A 20,088-nucleotide genomic window follows, 5' to 3' on the forward strand; every position below is an offset into this window, starting at 1 on the left:
GTTCTGTTTTCACTAAAGATTGTGAAGATACAATGTCTACATTAAGGGATGCTACGCAAAATAGAAACAAGCTTAACAGTAATCTTTTAACAGAGGATGAGGTTTTGTTAGCATTATCAAAAATAAATGTTACAAAGGCAGTGGGTCCTGATAATATTCATCCAAGGGTTTTAAAAGAACTTTGATCAGTGCTAACTGTCCCATTAACTGATCTGTTTAATCAGTCACTATTAACAGGAGCTGTCCCAGATGATTGGAAAATAGCAAATGTAATACCTCTTCATAAAAAGGGCAGTAGAGAAGAATCTGGCAACTGCAGGCCAGTTAGTTTAACTTCAGTAGTAGGGAAATTAATGGAAAGCCTCTTAAAAGAAAGAATTATGACTTACATAAAGACAAACAATTTAGAGGACCAAAATCAGCATGGTTTTACTTCAGGGAGATCATGTCAGACTAATCTAATTGACTTCTTTGATTATGTAACAAAAGTGATAGACAAGGGAGGAGCAGTTGATGTAGCATATCTAGATTTCAGCAAAGCATTTGACACCGTCCCACACAATAAACTTATTCACAAACTATATCTCCTTGGTCTAGATTCAAAAATTGTGAACTGGGTGGAATGCTGGCTTAAGGACAGAAAACAAAGTGTCTTAGTAAATGGAGTTCATTCAGCAGAGGGGGCTGTTACTAGTGGTGTTCCTTAGGGGTCAGTTCTGGGGCCTGTTTTGTTTAACATATTTATCTGCGATATCAGCAAAGGGCTACAGGGGAAAGTATGTCTCTTTGCAGATGATACAAAAATTTGCAACAGAGTGGATGTTCCAGGGGGGGTAGACAAAATGAGAAGTGATATACAACAATTGGAGGATTGGACAAACGACTGGGATCTAAAGTTTAACACAGCAAAGTGTAAAATAATGCATTTAAGGAAGAAAAATCCAAATGTTAATTACAGACTCAATGACACTTTACTGACTGTTACAGACGAGGAACAGGACTTGGGAATTATTATTTCAGATGATTTAAAACTTAGTAAACAATGTAGTAATGCAGCGAGTAAGGCTAGCAGAATGCTTGGATGTATTGGTAGAGGTATTTGCAGCAGAAATAGTAAGGTTCTTATGCAACTTTATAGATCATTAGTTAGGCCTCATCTTGAGTATTGTGTGCAGTTCTGGAGGCCATATCTTCAGAAGGATATTAACAAACTTGAATCTGTGCAAAGGAGGGCTACCAAAATGGTACATGGTCTAAAAAATAAAACTTACCAGGATAGGCTCAATGACCTAAATATGTATAGCTTAGAGGAGAGAAGGGAAAGAGGTGATATGATAGCAACTTTCAAGTACATTAAAGGGTTTAGTAAAACTGAGGCTGTGGGTATTTTACATAAAATGGAAAATTCAAGAACAAGGGGTCATGAGCTCAAGCTAAAGGGTAGTAGATTCAGGAGTAATTTGAGGAAGCACTTCTTTACAGAAAGAGTGATTTATGGAATAAACTTCCTCAAGAGGTAGTAGCAACAAACACTGTGGGGGACTTTAAAAATGCATGGGACAAGCATAGGGCTATCCTACGAACTAGATAAGTTTATACTGTTAGGTAAGGTCGGGCAGACTTGCTGGGCCTATGGCTCTTATCTGCCGTCAATATCTATATCGGGGGAGGTCTATATGGCCTGCCTGATTACCCTGACAAAGTATCACAACAAGACATGTGGTCTGGGACCCATGGTAACTAGGTTGTGTTAAGTAGTACTGTTCTTAGCAGTTTAATACCTGTTACTCCCCATATCGGGGGAGGTCTATATGGCCTGCCTGATTACCCTGACAAAGTATCACAACAAGACATCCGGTCTGGGACCCATGGTAACTAGGTTGTGTTAGGTAGTACTGTTCTTAGCAGTTTAATACCTGTTACTCCCCATATCGTGAGAGGTCTATATGGCCTGCATGATTACCCTGACAAAGTATAATAATAAAACATGCGGTCTGGGACACATCATAATTAGGTTGTGTTTAATAGTACTATTCTTAGCACTTTAATCCCTTTTACTCCCCCTATCGGGGGAGGTCTATATGACCTGCATGATTACCCTGACAAAATATAACAATAAGACATGCGGTCTGGTACCCATGGTAACTAGGTTGTGTTAAGTAGTACTATTCTTAGAACTTTAATACCTGTTAGTCCCCCTATCTGGGGAGGTCTATATGGCCTGCATGATTACCCTGACAAAATATAACAATAAGACATGCAGTCTGAGACCCATGGTAAGGTTGTGTTAAGTAGTACTATTCTTAGCACTTTAATCCCTGTAACTCCCCCTATAGGGGGAGGTCTATATGGCCTGCCTGATTACCCTGACAAAATATAACAATAAGACATGCGGTCTGGGAGCTATGGTAACTAGGTTGTGTTAAGTAGTACTATTCTTAGCACTTTAATCCCTGTAACTCCCCCTATCGGGGGAGGTCTATACGGCCTGCCTGATTACCCTGACAAAATATAACAACAAGACATGCGGTCTGGTACCCCTGGTAACTAGGTTGTGTTAAGTAGTACTATTCTTAGCAGTTTAATACGTGTTACTCCACCTATCTGGGGAGGTCTATATGGCCTGCCCGATTACCCTGACAAAATATAACAACAAGACATGCGGTCTGGTACCCATGGTAACTAGGTTGTGTTAAGTAGTACTATTCTTAACACTTTAATACGTGTTACTCCACCTATCTGGGGAGGTCTATATGGCCTGCCCGATTACCCTGACAAAATATAACAACAAGAAATGCGGCCAGGGACCCATGGTAACTAGGCTGTGTTAAGTAATACTATTCTTAGCACTTTAATTCCTTTTACTCCCCCTATCGGGGGAGGTCTATATGGCCTGCCTGATTACCTTGACAAAATATAACAGCAAGACATGCGGTCTGTGACCCATGGTAACTAGGTTGTGTTAAGTAGTACTATTCTTAGAACTTTAATACGTGTTACTCCACCTATCCGGGGAGTTCTATATGGCCTGCCTGAGTACCCTGACAAAATATAACAATTATAAGACATGCGGTCTGGGAGCCATGGTAACTAGGTTGTGTTAAGTATTACTATTCTTAGCACTTTAATACGTGTTACTCTATATGGCCTACCTGATTACCCTGACAAAATATAGCAACAAGACATGTGGGACCCATGGTAAGGTTACTTCATTTTGCACAATAGAGTAAAGGTATGGCATCGATTTTAGGAACCCGGAGATAATTTTTAGGAACCGGGAGATGGAAAAAGATGCTTGGACACCCAGTACAGGTCGTTCTCCTTCACCCTTTTTATACGAGGGTCCAAGACCCTCAACAGAAACAACAGCATGAAACACCACATATTCCATCCTTTTGAACAATCAAGTACAGGTATGGCATTGATTTTAGAAACCCGGTGATAATTTTTAGGAACCGGGAGATGGGAAAAGATGCTTGGACATCCAGTACAGGTCGTTCTCCTTCAGCCTTTTTATACGAGTGTCCAGGACCCTCAACAGAAACAACAGCATGAAACACCACATATTCCATCCTTTTGAACAATCAAGTACAGGTATGGCATTGATTTTAGGAACCTGGAGATAATTTTTAGGAACCGGGAGATGGAAAAAGATGCTTGGACACCCAGTACAGGTCGTTCTCCTTCAGCCTTTTTATACGAGTGTCCAGGACCATCAACAGAAACAACAGCATGAAACACCACATATTCCATCCTTTTGAACAATCAAGTACAGGTATGGCATTGATTTTAGGAACCCGGAGATAATTTTTAGGAACCGGGAGATGGGAAAAGATGCTTGGACACCCAGTACAGGTCGTTCTCCTTCAGCCTTTTTATACGAGTGTCCAGGACCCTCAACAGAAACAACAGCATGAAACACCACATATTCCATCCTTTTGAACAATCAAGTACAGGTATGGCATTGATTTTAGGAACCCGGAGATAATTTTTAGGAACCAGGAGATGGAAAAAGATGGTTGGACACCCAGTACAGGTCATTCTCCTTCAGCCTTTTTATACGAGTGTCCTAGACCCTCAACAGAAACAACAGCATGAAACCCCGCATATGCCATCCTTTTGAACAATCCAGTACAGGTATGGCATCGATTTTAGGAACCTGGAGATAATTTTTAGGAACCGGGAGATGGAAAAAGATGGTTGGACACCCAGTACAGGTCATTCTCCTTCAGCCTTTTTATACGAGTGTCCTAGACCCTCAACAGAAACAACAGCATGAAACCCCGCATATGCCATCCTTTTGAACAATCCAGTACAGGTATGGCATCGATTTTAGGAACCTGGAGATAATTTTTAGGAACCGGGAGATGGAAAAAGATGCTTGGACAACCAGTACACTTTGTTCTCCTTCAGTCTTTTTATACGAGTGCCCAGGACCCTCAACAGAAACAACAGCATGAAACACCACATATGCCATCCTTTTGAACAATAGAGTACAGGTATGGCATCCATTTTAGGAACCCGGAGATAATTTTTAGGAATCGGGAGATGGAAAAAGATGCTTGGACACCCAGTACAGGTCGTTCTCCTTCAGCCTTTTTATATGAGGGTCCCGGACCCTAAACAGAAACATCAGCATGAAACACCACCTATGCCATCCTTTTGAATAATCCAGTACAGGTATGGCATCGATTTTAGGAACCCGGAGATAATTTTTAGGAACCGGGTGATGGAAAAAGATGCTTGGACAACCAGTACACTTCGTTCTCCTTCAGCCTTTTTATACAATGGTCCAGGACCCTCAACAGAAACAACATCCATTTTAGAAACCCGGAGATAATTTTTAGGAACCAGGAAATTGAACAAAAAACATGATTGGACACCCAGTACACTTCGTTCTCCTTCAGCCTTTTTATACGAGGGTCCTGGACCCTCAACAGAAACAACAGCATGAAACACCACTTATGCCATCCTTTTGAATAATCCAGTACAGGTATGGCATCGATTTTAGGAACCCAGAGATAATTTTTAGGAACCGGGAGATGGAAAAAGATGCTTGGACAACCAGTACACCTCGTTCTTCAGCCTTTTTATACGAGGGTCCAGGACCCTCAACAGAAACAACAGCATGAAACACCACATATGCCATCCTTTTGAACAATAGAGTAGAGGTATGGCATCCATTTTAGAAACCCGGAGATAATTTTTAGGAACCGGGAAATTGAACAAAAAACATGCTTGGACACCCAGTACACTTCTTTCTCCTTCAGCCTTTTTATACGAGGGTCCTGGACCCTCAACAGAAACAACAGCATGAAACACCACTTATGCCATCCTTTTGAATAATCCAGTACAGGTATGGCATCGATTTTAGGAACCCGGAGATAATTTTTAGGAACCGGGAGATGGAAAAAGATGCTTGGACAACCAGTACACTTCGTTCTCCTTCAGCCTTTTTATACAAGGGTCCAGGACCCTCAACAGAAACAACAGCATGAAACACCACATATGCCATCCTTTTGAACAATACAGTACAGGTATGGCATCCATTTTAGGAACCCGGAGATAATTTTTAGGAACCGGGAGATGCAAAAAGATGCTTGGACACCCAGTACAGGTCGTTCTCCTTCAGCCTTTTATACGAGGGTCCAGGACCCTCAACAGAAACAACAGCATGAAACACCACATATGCCATCCTTTTGCACACTAGAGTACAGGTATGGCATAGATTTTAGGAACCCGGAGATAATTTTTAGGAACCGGGAAATTGAACAAAAAACGTGCTTGGACACCCAGTACAGGTCGTTCTCCTTCAGCCTTTTTATACGATGGTCCACGACCCTCAACAGGCACAACAGCATGAAACACCACATATGCCATCCTTTTGCACAATAGAGTACAGGTATTACATCGATTTTAGGAACCCGGAGATAATTTTTAGGAACCGAGAAATTGAACAAAAAACGTGCTTGGACACCCAGTACAGGTCGTTCTCCTTCAGCCTTTTTATACGATGGTCCACGACCCTCAACAGGCACAACAGCATGAAACACCACATATGCCATCCTTTTGCACAATAGAGTACAGGTATTACATCAATTTTAGGAACCCGGAGATAATTTTTAGGAACCGGGAAATTGAACAAAAAACGTGCTTGGACACCCAGTACAGGTCGTTCTCCTTCAGCCTTTTTATACGATGGTCCACGACACGTACAACACCACGGGTACCAGATAGGTGACAACAACGAGCACCCTGGGATGCCTGTTGTGCTTGGTCTTCCTCCTCCTCCTCAAAGCCACATTCCTCCTCTGACTCCTCTTCCTCACAATCCTCTTCCTGCATTGCCGCCGGTCCAGCAAGCGATGCTGATAAGGCTGTTTCTGATGGTGATGGACACCACAACTCTTCCTCTTCACGCTCATCTACGGCCTGATCCAGCACTCTTCGCAGGGCATGCTCCAGGAAGAAAACAAATGGTATAATGTCGCTGATGGTGCCTTCGGTGCGACTGACAAAGTTTGTCACCTCCTCAAAAGGACGCATGAGCCTACAGGCATTGCGCATGAGCGTCCAGTAATTATGAAAAAAAATCCCCAGCTCCCCAGAGGCTGTCCTAGCAACCCGGTCATACAAATACTTGTTAACAGCTTTTTCTTGTTGGAGCAGGCGGTTGAACATTAGGAGTGTTGAATTCCAACGTGTCGGGCTGTCGCAAATCAAGCGCCTCACTGGCAGGTTGTTTCGATGCTGGATATCGGACAAGTGCGCCATGGCCGTGTAGGAACACCTTAAATGGCCACACACCTTCCTGGCCTGCTTCAGAACGTCCTGTAAGCCTGGGAACTTATGCACAAAGCATTGTACAATCAGATTACACACATGTGCCATGCACGGCACATGTGTCAACTACTTGCCCAATTTCAATGCCGCCACCAAATTACTTCCATTGTCAGAAACAACCTTGCCAATCCCCAGTTGGTGCGGAGTCAGCCACTGATCCACCTGTGCGTTCAGGGCTGACAGGAGTGCTGGTGCGGTGTGACTCTCGGCTTTCAGGCAAGTCAACCCCAAGACGGCGTGACACTGCCGTATCCAGGATGTTGAATAGTACCTGGGGAGCTGGGGGGGTGCCGTTGATGTGGAGCAAGACGCACCAGCAGAAGAGGACTCAGCCAAGGAAGAGGTTATGGAAGAGGATAGAGTAGGAGGAGTAGAGGAGGTAGCAGCAGGCCTGCCTGCAAGTCGTGGCAGTGTCACCAACTCCTCTGCAGAGACACGCATTCCATGCTTGTCAGCCGTCAGCAGGTTTACCCAGTGCGCAGTGTAAGTGATATACCTGCCCTTACCATGCTTTGCAGACCAGCTATCAGTGGTCATATGGACCCTTGCTCCAACGCTGTGTGCCAGACATGCCATTACTTCCTTTCGCACAATCGAGTACAGGTTTGGGATTGCCTTTTGTGAAAAGAAATTTTGGCCAGGTACCTTCCACTGCGGTGTCCCAATAGATACAAATTTTTTGAAAGCCTCAGACTCCACCAGCTTGTATGGTAAAAGCTGGCGGACTAAGAGTTCAGACAAGCCAGCTGTCAGACGCCGGGCAAGGGGGTGACTTTGGGAAATTGGCTTCTTACGCTCAAACATGTCCTTGACAGACACCTGACTGTGGGCAGATGACCAGGAACTGCTACGTAAGAGAGACTGAGTGGAGGATGGTTGAGAGGGGGCAAGGAGGACAACAGTGGTTGACGTGGATCAAGATGCTGGACCAGGAGGAGGAGGGCGGCTTTGAGTTTGTGTGCTGTTTCTACTCATGTGTTCTTCCCATCGGCGTTTGTGATGTGAGACCATGTGCCTTCGCAAAGCAGTTGTACCTAGGTAGGTGTTGGACTTCCCACGACTCAGTTTCTTTTGGCACATGTTGCAAATGGCATCGTTGTTGTCAGAGGCAGACACACACAAAAAATGCCACACTGCTGAGCTCTGCGATGACGGCATTCTGGTGGTGTCAACAGCATGCGTTGATTGGCGTGCTGTCTGGCTGACCCCAGGTGCCGATGCATGCTGTCTGACTGTGCCACTTGCTCCTTGCGATGACCTCCCCCTGCTTCCAACTCGTCTCCTCCTCCTCCTCTCTGCCTCCCCATCTGAACTTTCCCCCTCTTCTTCTTCTCTTTTAGCAGGCACCCACGTGACATCCATGGACACATCATCATCAACCGCTTCACTTGTATCTGACACATCAACAAAGGAAGCAGCAGCGGGTACAACATCATCATCATCAGACCGTACGTCCATGTCTGTAATGCTGCCTGACTGAGACATATCACTGTTATCTACATCCTCTGTCAATGATGGTTGCGCATCACTCATTTCTTCCAACTGATGTGTCAATAACTCCTCTGACAGATCAAGTGAAGTGGCTGTGGTGCTAGTGTTGGTGGTGGCGACAGGCGGGCGAGTGGCACTGGTCACTTGAGAGGTGCCCAAAGCACAGCTGGAGGTGGATGGTGCGTCAAGGTTAGCACTAGGAGCGGAAGCTGTAGAAGATTGGGTGTCCTGTGTTAGCCATTCAACTAGGTCCTCCTCAGAACTTTTCGCATCCCTGGCACCTGGCCTCTGAACACTGTGCATAGTTGTAGGGTCTAAGGGAATCACAGCACCACGACCACGACGGCACCTGCGTGGTGGCCTGCCACTGCCTGTCATTTTTTTTAAAATGTACACTTACAATACTATTAAACAAATTATGAGTGGTGGCACTGGGCAAGCGGGCACAGTATACGCTGTGAGCCTGACACAAAAAAGCAGACTGATGTTTCAAAGTCAAAAATGTTTATTTTTTAAAAGTACTGTGTTTAAATATTAAAAGTACTGTGACAACAAATATGAGTGGTGCCACTAACTTGGCAAGTGGCCCTGGCACACACGCTGGCAGGCAGGCAACTTCAATTAGATTACTATAGTAGACTTATGTTTCACAGTCAAAAAAGTTTTTTTATTAAATAATTAAAATACTGTTATAACAAATATGAGTGGTGGAACTAGTTGGCAAGTGGGCCTGGCACACATGCTGGCAGGCAGGCAACTGCAATTCAATTGCACTAGCAGACTGATGAATCACAGTCAAAAAAGTTTTTATTTTAAATATTTACACTACTGTTATAACAAATATGATTGGTGGCACTAGTTGGCAAGTGGGCCTGGCACACACGCTGGCAGGCAGGCAACTTCAATTAGATTACACTAGCAGACTAATGTTTCACAGTCAAAAAAGTTTTTATTTTAAATATTTAAAATACTGTTATAACAAATATGATTGGTGGCACTAGTTGGCAAGTGGGCCTGGCACACACGCTGGCAGGCAGGCAATTGCAATTCAATTGCACTAGCAGACTGATGATTCACAGTCAAAAAAGTTTTTATTTTAAATATTTACAATACTGTTATAAGAAATATGATTGGTGGCACTAGTTGGCTAGTGGGCATGGCACACACGCTGGCAGGCAGGCAACTGCTATTCAATTGCACTAGCAGACTGATGATTCACAGTCAAAAAAGTTTTTATTTTAAATATTTACACTACTGTTATAACAAATATGATTGGTGGCACTAGTTGGCAAGTGGGCCTGGCACACATGCCTACAGGCAGGCAACTGCAATTCAATTGCACTAGCAGACTGATGATTCACAGTCAAAAAAGTTTATATTTTAAATATTTTCAAAACTGTTATAACAAATATGATTGGTGCCAATAGTTGGCAAGTGGGCCTGGCACACACGCTGGCAGGCAGGCAACTTCAATTAGATTACACTCGCAGACTGATGTTTCACAGTCAATTTTTTTTTTTAAAAAATATTTACACTACTGTTATAACAAATATGATTGGTGGCACTAGTTGGCAAGTGGGCCTGGCACACATGCTTGGAGGAAGGCAACTGCAATTAGATTAGACTAGCTGACTGATGTTTCACAGTCAAAAAAGTTTTTATTTTAAATATTTGCAATACTGTTTTAACAAATATGATTGGTGGCACTAGTTGGCAAGTGGGCCTGGCACACACGCTGGCAGGCAGGCAACTGCAATTCAATTGCACTAGCAGACTGATGATTCACAGTCAAAAAAGTTTTATTTTAAATATTTACAATACTTTTATAAGAAATATGATTGGTGGCACTAGTTTGCTAGTGGGTCTGACACACACGCTGGCAGGCAGGAAACTGCAATTCAATTGCACTAGCAGACTGATGATTCACAGTCAAAAAAGTTTTTATTTTAAATATTTACACTACTGTTATAACAAATATGATTGGTGGCACTAGTTGGCAAGTGGGCCTGGCACACACGCTGGCAGGCAGGCAACTGCAATTCAATTGCACTAGCACAGTGTTTTTCAACCAGTGTGCCGTGGCACACTAGTGTGCCGTGAAAGATCCTCAGGTGTGCCATGGCAGACTGACAACAGTGTGACATATTTTTTAAACTTTGCTTGTTTTTTACTTCCAGTGCAGGGGTAGTTTGTAGGAGACATGGCATAACAGCACAATACATACAGTATGTGTGTGTTTGTGTGTATGTGTATATATATGCTGTATTAGGCTACAATGTGTGATTTTTTTTAAATTTGGTGGTGTGCCACAGGATTTTTTAATGTAAAAAAGTGTGCCACGGCAAAAAAAAGGTTAAAAATCACTGCACTAGCAGACTGATGATTCACAGTCTGAAATTTTTTTTATTTTAAATATTTTCAAAACTGTTATAACAAATATGATTGGTGGCAATAGTTGGCAAGTGGGCCTGGCACACATGCTGGCAGGCAGGCAACTTCAATTAGATTACACTAGCAGACTGATGTTTCACAGTCAAAAAATTTTTTTTTTAAATATTTACACTACTGTTATAACAAATATGATTGGTGGCACTAGTTGGCAAGTGGGCCTGGCACACACGCTGGGAGGAAGGAAACTGCAATTAGATTACACTAGCTGACTGATGTTTCACAGTCAAAAAAGTTTTTATTTTAAATATTTACAATACTGTTATAACAAATATGATTGGTGGAACTAGTTGGCAAGTGGGCCTGGCACACACGCTGGCAGGCAGGCAACTGCAATACAATTGCACTAGCAGACTGATGATTCACAGTAAAAAAAGTTTTTATTTTAAATATTTACACTACTGTTATAACAAATATGATTCGTGGCACTAGTTGGAAAGTGAGCCTGGCACACACGATGGCAGACAGGCAACTGCAATTAAATAACACTAGCAGACTGATGCAAAAGTTTTTTTAAAAAAAGTTACACTAATGTTACAACAGATAGGAGTGGTGGCACTCAGGATAGAAGTAGGCACAGTATGTGCTGGCAGCCTGACACACAGGCTGGCACTAGTGGCAGGCTGGCCTGGCAACTAAAATTAAATAACACTAGAAAACTGATGTAAAAGTTTTTTTTTACAAAATTTAAACTAATGTTACACCAGATATGAGTGGTGGCACTGAGGATGGAAGTAGGCTCAGTATATGCTGGCAGCCTGAAACACAGGCTGGCACTAGTGGCAGCCAGGCTTGCCTGGCAACTAAAATTAAATAACACTAGAAGAGGACTGATGTAATTTTTTTTTAAAATTTACACTAATGTTACACCAGATATAAGTGGTGGAAAACAGAGCTATTAATCACAGTATATGATGTGGGCCTGACACACAGGCCTGATGGAAAATGAAATTAGATTACACTAGCAAAATGATGTAAAAATTTTTTTTTTTTAAATTTAAAATAATGTTAACCAGATATCAGTGGTGGCACTGAAGAATTAATCACAGTATATGATGTGGGCCTGACACACAGGCCTGATAGAAAATGAAATTAGATTACACTAGCAAAATGATGTAAACGTTTTTTTAATTTTACACTTATGTTACACCAGATATAAGTGGTGGAAAACAGAGCTATTAATCACAGTATATGATGTGGGCCTGACACACAGGCCTGATGGAAAATGAAATTAGATTACACTAGCAAAATGATGTAAAAGTTTTTTTTTTTTTTAATTTAAAATAATGTTAACCAGATATCAGTGGTGGCACTGAAGAATTAATCACAGTATATGATGTGGGTCTGACACACAGGCCTGATAGAAAATGAAATTAGATTACACTAGCAAAATGATGTAAAAGTTTTTTTTTTTTTTAATTTAAAATAATGTTAACCAGATATCAGTGGTGGCACAGAGCAATTAACCACAGTATATGCTGTGTGAGCCTGACACATAGGCCTGATAGAAAATGAAATTTAGATTACACTAGCAAAATGATTTAAAAGTTTTTTTTTTAAAATTTACAATAATGTTAAGCAGATATGAGTGGTGGCTGGCACAGCAATTAACCACAGTATATGCTGTGTGAGCCTGACACACATGCCTGATAGAAAATGAAATTAGATTACACTAGCAAAATGATTTAAAAGTTTTTTTGTTTAAATTTACACTAATGATTGTTAAGCAGATATCAGAGGTGGCACAGAGCAATTAACCACAGTATATGCTGTGTGAGCCTGACACACAGGCCTGATAGAAAATTAAATTAGATTACACTAGCAAAATGATTTAAAAGTTGTTTTTTTTTTAATTTACAATAATGTTAAGCAGATATGAGTGGTGGCTGGCACAGCAATTAACCACAGTATATGCTGTGTGAGCCTGAGACACAGGCCTGATAGAAAATGAAATTAGATTACACTAGCAAAAGGATTTAAAAGTTTTTTGGTTTAAATTTAAACTAATGTTAAGCAGATATCAGTGGTGGCACTAATCACAGTATATGCTGTGAGCCTCACACACAGGCTGACAGCCAGGCAAATGCAAATAAAATTACAAATAGTAATAAAAAAAAAATGACTGAAGTCCTAGCCCTAAAAAGGGCTTTTTGGGCTGAAGTTCTAGCCCTAAAAAGGGCCTTTTGGGGTGCTATCCTTACAGCAGAGATTCGATGAGTCCTTCAGGACTGTAGTGGACACTAAATACACTAGCCTAGCTATCTATTTCCCTATAATATCAGCAGCAGCAGCACTAAACCTCCTCTCACTAACAATGCAAGATCGTAATGAATCTAAAATGGCTGCTGCCCAGGAGCTGGGAGGGTCTGTGAGGGAGTGTCTGCTGCTGATTGGCTCAAATGTGTCTGCAGGCTGTGAGATACAGGGTAAAATTTTCCTCAATGATGACGAATAGGGGGCGGATCGAACATTGCATATGTTTACCCGCCGCGGCAAATGCGAACAAGCTAAGATCGCCGGGAACTGTTCTCCGCTGAACAGTTCGCGACATCACTAGAGAGATGTCTCTTATACGGTATAAGGAAAAGTTCGGTACCTTATATGTATAGTTCCTCTCCGTTTGACATGGGCAGTTGGTTTCAGCAAGTTGTAGTAATATGGTCGTGGGTTGAGCTTGGCTTTTAGTCAAAATTTTGTATAATAATTCCATTATAAAGGCAGTGCGGTGTTGGTATAATTAGCTAGTTTCTGTTTGCAGGAATTATGCATATACTGTGTACTCCAAAGGTCTGTGGAGTATTATGCACCTGTTCAGGAACTGTTTAGAAAGGGTTATTAGTAGATTCTAGGAACGGATTACGCATGTAGAGTACACTCTTTTATTAAAAAGTGACTCAATGCACCTGTCCTACTAGCAATTTCCTTTGGAAGTGGATAACGTACAGTTATAAGTGAGCTGATCTACGCGTTTCAGCCGTACCGGCCTTTATCAAGATGCCTACATTACAATATAGGGTTTTAAAAACAATCCCAATGATTTTTTGCATGATTTCTTTCCATACTGGCAAGCCTTTGATTATCAGGCCCAAAGTGAGGGATTTCAAAAAGAATGAGAGAGTTGAAAAAAAGTAATTTTTATAGGTTGTAGTGGTGGGAAGTGGAAGGTTAAAAGAGGGGAGACAATAGGGTTGTGTGAAAAGGTAGTACTAGTTAATAATTTATATTACTGTAATTATCAAATCCTTTTCATTTTATTGTTTGAATTATCTTTGTAAAAATGGTTTTAGTTCCTGAATGTTCTATTGTCCCAGTTAGCACTGAACCTTTCAATAGTTGGCATTTGCTAGCAGTGTAATGTTTTTGCTAAAAGGAATGTTTTCTGGGCTTCCTAACGGTGTTAATGCAATGGAATGAATTTAATTTTGAACAAAATTCTTATCTGAATATTCGGCCGAACCAAACGTGACCGAGAACGAAATTCTGACAACTAGAATTGGTCGAAAATTCCAAGCTGAATTTATTTGACAAACCAAATTTACTGTTTGTGCACAAGTCTAGCTGTAATAGAAAATATGTTTATCATGTGTAATAATTAATGAAGAAAGAAGTGAATATAACATCTAAATATTCAATGTTATAAAATATTTTTATTTTGGCATTTATCAAATAAAATCAGATTAATGGGTTATTGAGTAATAAATGCAAAAAAGCAAAAGAAAGAAACACATTCAGCCATTGAGACGTAATAATACCAGCACTATTCTCAAGGTAGTTGTCACTGAGATATTCAATTATGGACATCATAGCGTTCATTGTCTCTTCACAAGTAGGCTTGATTTGTTCGGGTGGCAGCTGAAATCCATATGTACCATTGTCTCTGAGTTCAATTGTGTAAGATATTCTTATTTTCTGATCAGCAGCCCAGTCTGCAGATGACCCAGAATTGTTGTCTAAAAGAAAAGAAGGGAAAGGTATGAGCTCTTAAGCTTTCCTAAACCTATTCTTAAAATCCATTACTCCTTTCGGATTGCATCTCTAGCTTACATACCATACTCATTCACTGGCTGTGCTTTCTAGCTCTTCCTACTATTAAATATAATGTAAGCTTTTTTGTCAGTAACACCTCATACATTGACAGCTGAATGTTTTCTAGCTTAGTCCTAAGTTCCACTAGTGTTTTACTGGTTTACAATACTATTATGGCTATTTATTATGAGTACAAATGTTTCCCCTTGTGGATGTATCCGTTCACAGATGAAACTATGTTTTTTTTTAGTTATTATTAGTATGAGCTATTATTTTTTTTCATGCCAATGGTACGTGGGATTAAATAATTGAGCCCAGTATGCAGAATTTTAAGCAATACACAAATGGAGCACTCAGGGCCAGAACAATAAGAACAATAAGAGGTGCATCTGATGCAGAAGCACCAAGGCCTGTAACAGCTGGGTGTCCCTCCAGAAAGCCATCAACAACATCAAGTAAACCAGATTGCTAGCTGTCCACAAGGCATGGGGTATCAGTAGCTTATTTATTTTAATAATGGCTCAAGTGAAATAGACCCCACTAACAGATGTACTTTAAAACTACATACTGTAGTATTAATATTTTAGAGTGGTGAGTGACAATAGATGCACGTTATTATGCCCATCAAGTTCTCATAATATAGCAAAACATTTAAAACATTTGTGCTTTAACTCACGCTACATATATCTTCCCAAATATATTACTTCATTTCACACTCATTCACTTCTCAGTGAAATAATTATCTATTAGCCCTGACATCAACAACAAATCAAAATGTTCCCAGGTGATGGTTATTACTATTAAAATCATATGACAGCTATAGGGATATAAAAATCTTTATATAAATGGGACCCTACTTTTGAAATAACCCAAAATGTCAAGTGTGTCAGTGTAACATGCACACTTTAGTGGGCTTCTTGGCCAAATAGGCTAGAGCAATGGTTAGCATTGGTAATTATTTTGGAGAAGCATCATTGATGGGGTATTCAAGGGTTACGATTCAACTAACCAACCAATGAGGTTGATCGCCACTCCTAAGTGCTCATTTCCAGAGGCTGTCACACTCTTATGTACACGCACATGTGTTCTTCCCACTCTTATGCAAGTGCTTTCCTATTCTTAAGAACAAACAGCATTCTCCCACCCTTTTGCATACACAAGCATCTTTCTAACCTTTACGTGCACTTTGGGCGACCTCCTACTCTTATGCAGGTCCCACTCTTTTGCAACACATTCCCCTAGGCATATCCCTTCCTTACATTAGGAACATGCTTGCAGGCAGTCTTCTCACCCTTATATGAAAAATTAACTATACCCACCATTTTCTTTACCCCATCCTCAGCCATTTTACCACCCATGTGCTCTCCCATCCTATGAACACTCACTCTTATGCCCGATGTCCAAACATGGTCATAATAGTAGTATGTTCTAAGTATCAGCATCAAAATTGAAATTACAGGTGAAATGTTCTAAAGGGATCTAATCATTGTTTGAAGTTAGTCTCACAAAACATCCTTTTAGTACACTTCACTGTGGGATGCAAACATTCTCTGCCAGTGGCAGAATGTTTAAAGCATATTAGAATGTGAGATGTGTGTTGGATGACATTGCGTGTGCTGTGTATGTGTATTGTAAAAGAGTGTGGGTGGTATGAGTGTTATATGAGTTTGTGTGTTGTATGAGAGTCTGTGTGTTGTATGAAGGTACGTGTGTGTTATAACCTTTTACAACACTTTCAATTTTTACTACAATTAGAAATAAAGTATTCACACATTTTGCTCAGTTTGCCAAAAATTGCAGCTATCTTGTTGTATATTACTTTAGAAAATTTCAGACCAAGCATAAAAATAGGGACGTGAATGTACATGGTATATCATTGTACTGGGTCTTGGAGAAAAAGTTTTTGAAGAACCCTGGTTTAGACAGTGTGGAATGACAATTTACATATGATATGTGAACTTAAACTGAACTCTTTGTTACAATACAAAAATTTGCATATGTATATAGTGAGTTATATATACACATTACACTGTTATATAATATATTATGTATTTTTACATTGTTATGAAAATAAATGTGTTTTCATTTTGGTGTGTTTTTATGAAAAAGATTTAGTGTATGGGAAATTAATATCCAGCAGAAGAAAGTGGCTGCAAGTTTTTCGGTTAACAATAGTGTTTTTTCAAACATTGCACATTTGAAAAAACGACACTTTTTTCAAATTTGTATTTATTCAGGTGCTAAAATTGCACAAAACTGTAGTTCTCACTGTAAATAACAAGTTTAGTTCTAATAACACAGTTGTAATGTACCAAACATTTTAATAACACGTTTGGTACAGTGCGACCGCGATATTAGAACTAAAATGATTGGAGGTGACAGGTGCTAGAATTAATGTGTTGCAAGGATTATGCGATCATGAAACATGGGTTGAAAGAAAGGACTCTTAAAAGCTGGTGTACACTTTGGTGCTCTCCCCACTGTCCCTCCTGCAGCGTCTCCCTTAAGGTAAATGTCTCAGTTTCCAGAATGAAAACCACCGCCCATGGCCTGCCAAACCCCGCTCACTGGCACCTCATGGCCCCTTCAATTGCAATTCTGTCTTTAAAACACTTTTGGGCCTGCACCAAAAAGTCCCTTCTCAACTTCAAGTCTCATAAAGCCTCCAGAAAATAATTAGAGGCTTGCTAAGATGAAGGAGCACTATTCTCTTTTTGAGTCTAGGATACTGTAAAATGTCTATAGAAATCACCTGCTATATATAAGGCCATTATACTTCTAACCTGAAAGAGAGGAATCCTGTCTTTAGGAGATAATAAAGTTATGAAATTCAAATATCTAGTAACAATTACACTATGACTGTGTTTAGATAAAAACAGAAACACATGCACAAACCTGGTCCACACCAGAACTAATTCTTTAAACATGTTTTTAAGTTTACATAGCTATTACAGTTAAATCACTTACATAGTATGACAGATGAAGAACCCACTGTATATACAGTTTGATGTTTTTCCTTGAGTTTAGCAGCAGCTTTTTCAGCAACATCAGTCTGGAAAATATAATATAATAAACTTTTCTAAACATAACTTAAAAAAAAGAATCTAATTGATATTCTCCTCCAACTTATATGTGCCACTATACAATTTAGTAGTTCTAAGAAGAGCAAATTGATTATCTAGTTAAAAACACAAAGTATTGCTGATTTTCCTTCATAATATTCAACAGTATGCAAATTATAAATTAATTTTCATGTATTACATTGCAAAACAGTGAATGCCTATAATGCTCATTTAGAATTACTTTTATTTCCTTTTTTACTTTAAAAACCGCGTCAAGCATTATCTGCATCACCCACCCTCATATTCTGCTACTCCAGCCTGGCTTTCCTTATACTACACCCAATTTAGGGCCAGGTTACAAGTGGCGCACTAAATACATTTTTCACACTAACTGCACTTAAAGAACGAATGTATTGCCGGCAGGTTAGCATACATAGTACAAGTTGAAAGTAAACATTTAGCGCAAGAGCGAAAGCCTGATGCGCTCTACCTTCAGGATACCAAGACAGGCATGTGTCTGCTGAGGTATTTCTAAATAATTTGTTTGCACTTTAATTTGAATATTTTAATCACGTTAGTAAGACTGTAACCCTTAAAACGTTTTGTGACAATAATTGTGGCAATTCATTCTATGAGAGTATATACTGTATGTGTTAAGCCCAGTAATTACCCATATTTGTGAGGCTCATTTAATTAAAGTGGTAATTACTACAGGGATCTTTTTTTACTTGCAGAGTATGCTACAATGGGCTTCTCAGTTGTAGGCCGGTTACCCCGTTAAAGTGGACTAGTGTGTTAGTGAATTTTGAAATTTGATCCCCTTGTATAGAATATTCATTGATATTCTCAGACACCTCAGCAGTCCTGATGTGTTTTTTGTACTATATACTTTTTAATGAGAGTATGTATATACCTATTTTTATAATCTGGGTAAATTAAAGGGTACAATTTGAACGGCTATTTAGCATTACCAAATGTGTGCCTAAAAGATGTTTCTTTTTGGTATTATTAACTCTTTCGGGTAGATTTTTTTAAGCAGCGGATGCTGCAATCTACCCCCAATGTTTCCAAATTGCAGGAAGCAAGAGTTAAGAGTTAAGAAGCAGGAGTCGCATACGATTGGGATGATTGACACCCGCTGCTAGCGGCCAATTGGCCGTGAATCTGCAGGGGTGGAATTGCACAAGCATTTCACAAGGAATGCTTGTGCAATGATAAATGCCGACATTCTGTCGGCATGTAGTGATGTTGGGTTGACATGATCCACTACAGCGTATCATATCTGCCAGCATCTTAATAAATCAGCCCCTTTATATGCACCAGGCACCCCCCACTTGTCTCATTTGCATTGTATGAATAAGACAAATTGGGCCTGAATTGATACTGATATAGGATTATTTGTTTGGACTCAGGACCCATTTTTTCTATGTTATTTAAGATAGGAGACACACCTGGGGTGGGGATTAAAAAAAGATGAACTGCTAGGCAGTTTAACAGGAAGAGAAAAATATATGTTTGTTTTTAGCTGAAATGCTGCGGTTTCCTTTGTGTGGATTTATGAAAATCTGCCCTGGAAAAAAGGACTTTATTTTACTTTCTGCACTTGCAACTTCAAGAGTATTCAAGTAAAAGGCTTGTCTAGAGGTTTTAAAGGTACAGCACTATGGATTGTTTTTGTTTGCTGATAACAAACTGTGTTTATGTTCCAGTTCTGTCATTTAATAAAGCCTGTGACTGTTTAAAATTTAAACCTCTGTTTATGTCCTGCTATAGCCATGCTAACCCTTCTCTGATTATCGCGGTTACCATAGACTTGTACTATCAATTTTGCGCGCTCCTATGATATTGGTTACTGTGCATGCTATCACTAGTGCACCACTTGTAATCTAGCATTAGTTGCACAACAGAAGGATGTACTTCTTTGGGGCCTATGGATTTCTTGTGCTTCCAGCCTGCAGATATCATTTGATCTAGTCAGAAACCTTAAAGGGACACTAAACCCAACATTTTTTTTTCATGGTTCGGGTAGAGAATACAATTTTAAGCAATATTCCCATTTACTTCTATTATCTATTTTGCTTCATTCTTTAGATATCCTTTGTTGAAGAAATATCAATGCACATGGGTGAGCCAATCACACAAGGCATCTGTGTGCAGCCACCAATTAGCAGCTGCTGAGCCAATCTAGATATACTTTTCAGCATAGGATATCAAGAGA

The 20,088-nt window shown here is 40.1% G+C and overlaps 1 protein-coding gene across 1 annotated transcript in view; it reads right to left on the reverse strand.

Annotated features, from left to right (window-relative positions):
* Positions 1–14,409: 14,409 nt before the first annotated feature.
* Positions 14,410–20,088, reverse strand: part of LOC128638476 (carboxypeptidase O) — a 145,251-nt gene continuing 139,572 nt past the window's right edge. Inside the window, exons 12-13 of the mRNA XM_053690448.1 lie at positions 17,776–17,860; positions 14,410–14,732 (exon numbers count right to left, since the gene is read on the reverse strand). Of these exons, the coding sequence (XP_053546423.1) occupies positions 14,455–14,732; positions 17,776–17,860 (363 nt within the window). The 3' untranslated portion in view covers positions 14,410–14,454. The remainder of the gene's footprint in view (positions 14,733–17,775; positions 17,861–20,088) is intronic.

This window comes from Bombina bombina, chromosome 1, assembly GCF_027579735.1.
Source record: "Bombina bombina isolate aBomBom1 chromosome 1, aBomBom1.pri, whole genome shotgun sequence".
Classification (NCBI taxonomy): Eukaryota; Metazoa; Chordata; class Amphibia; order Anura; family Bombinatoridae; genus Bombina; species Bombina bombina.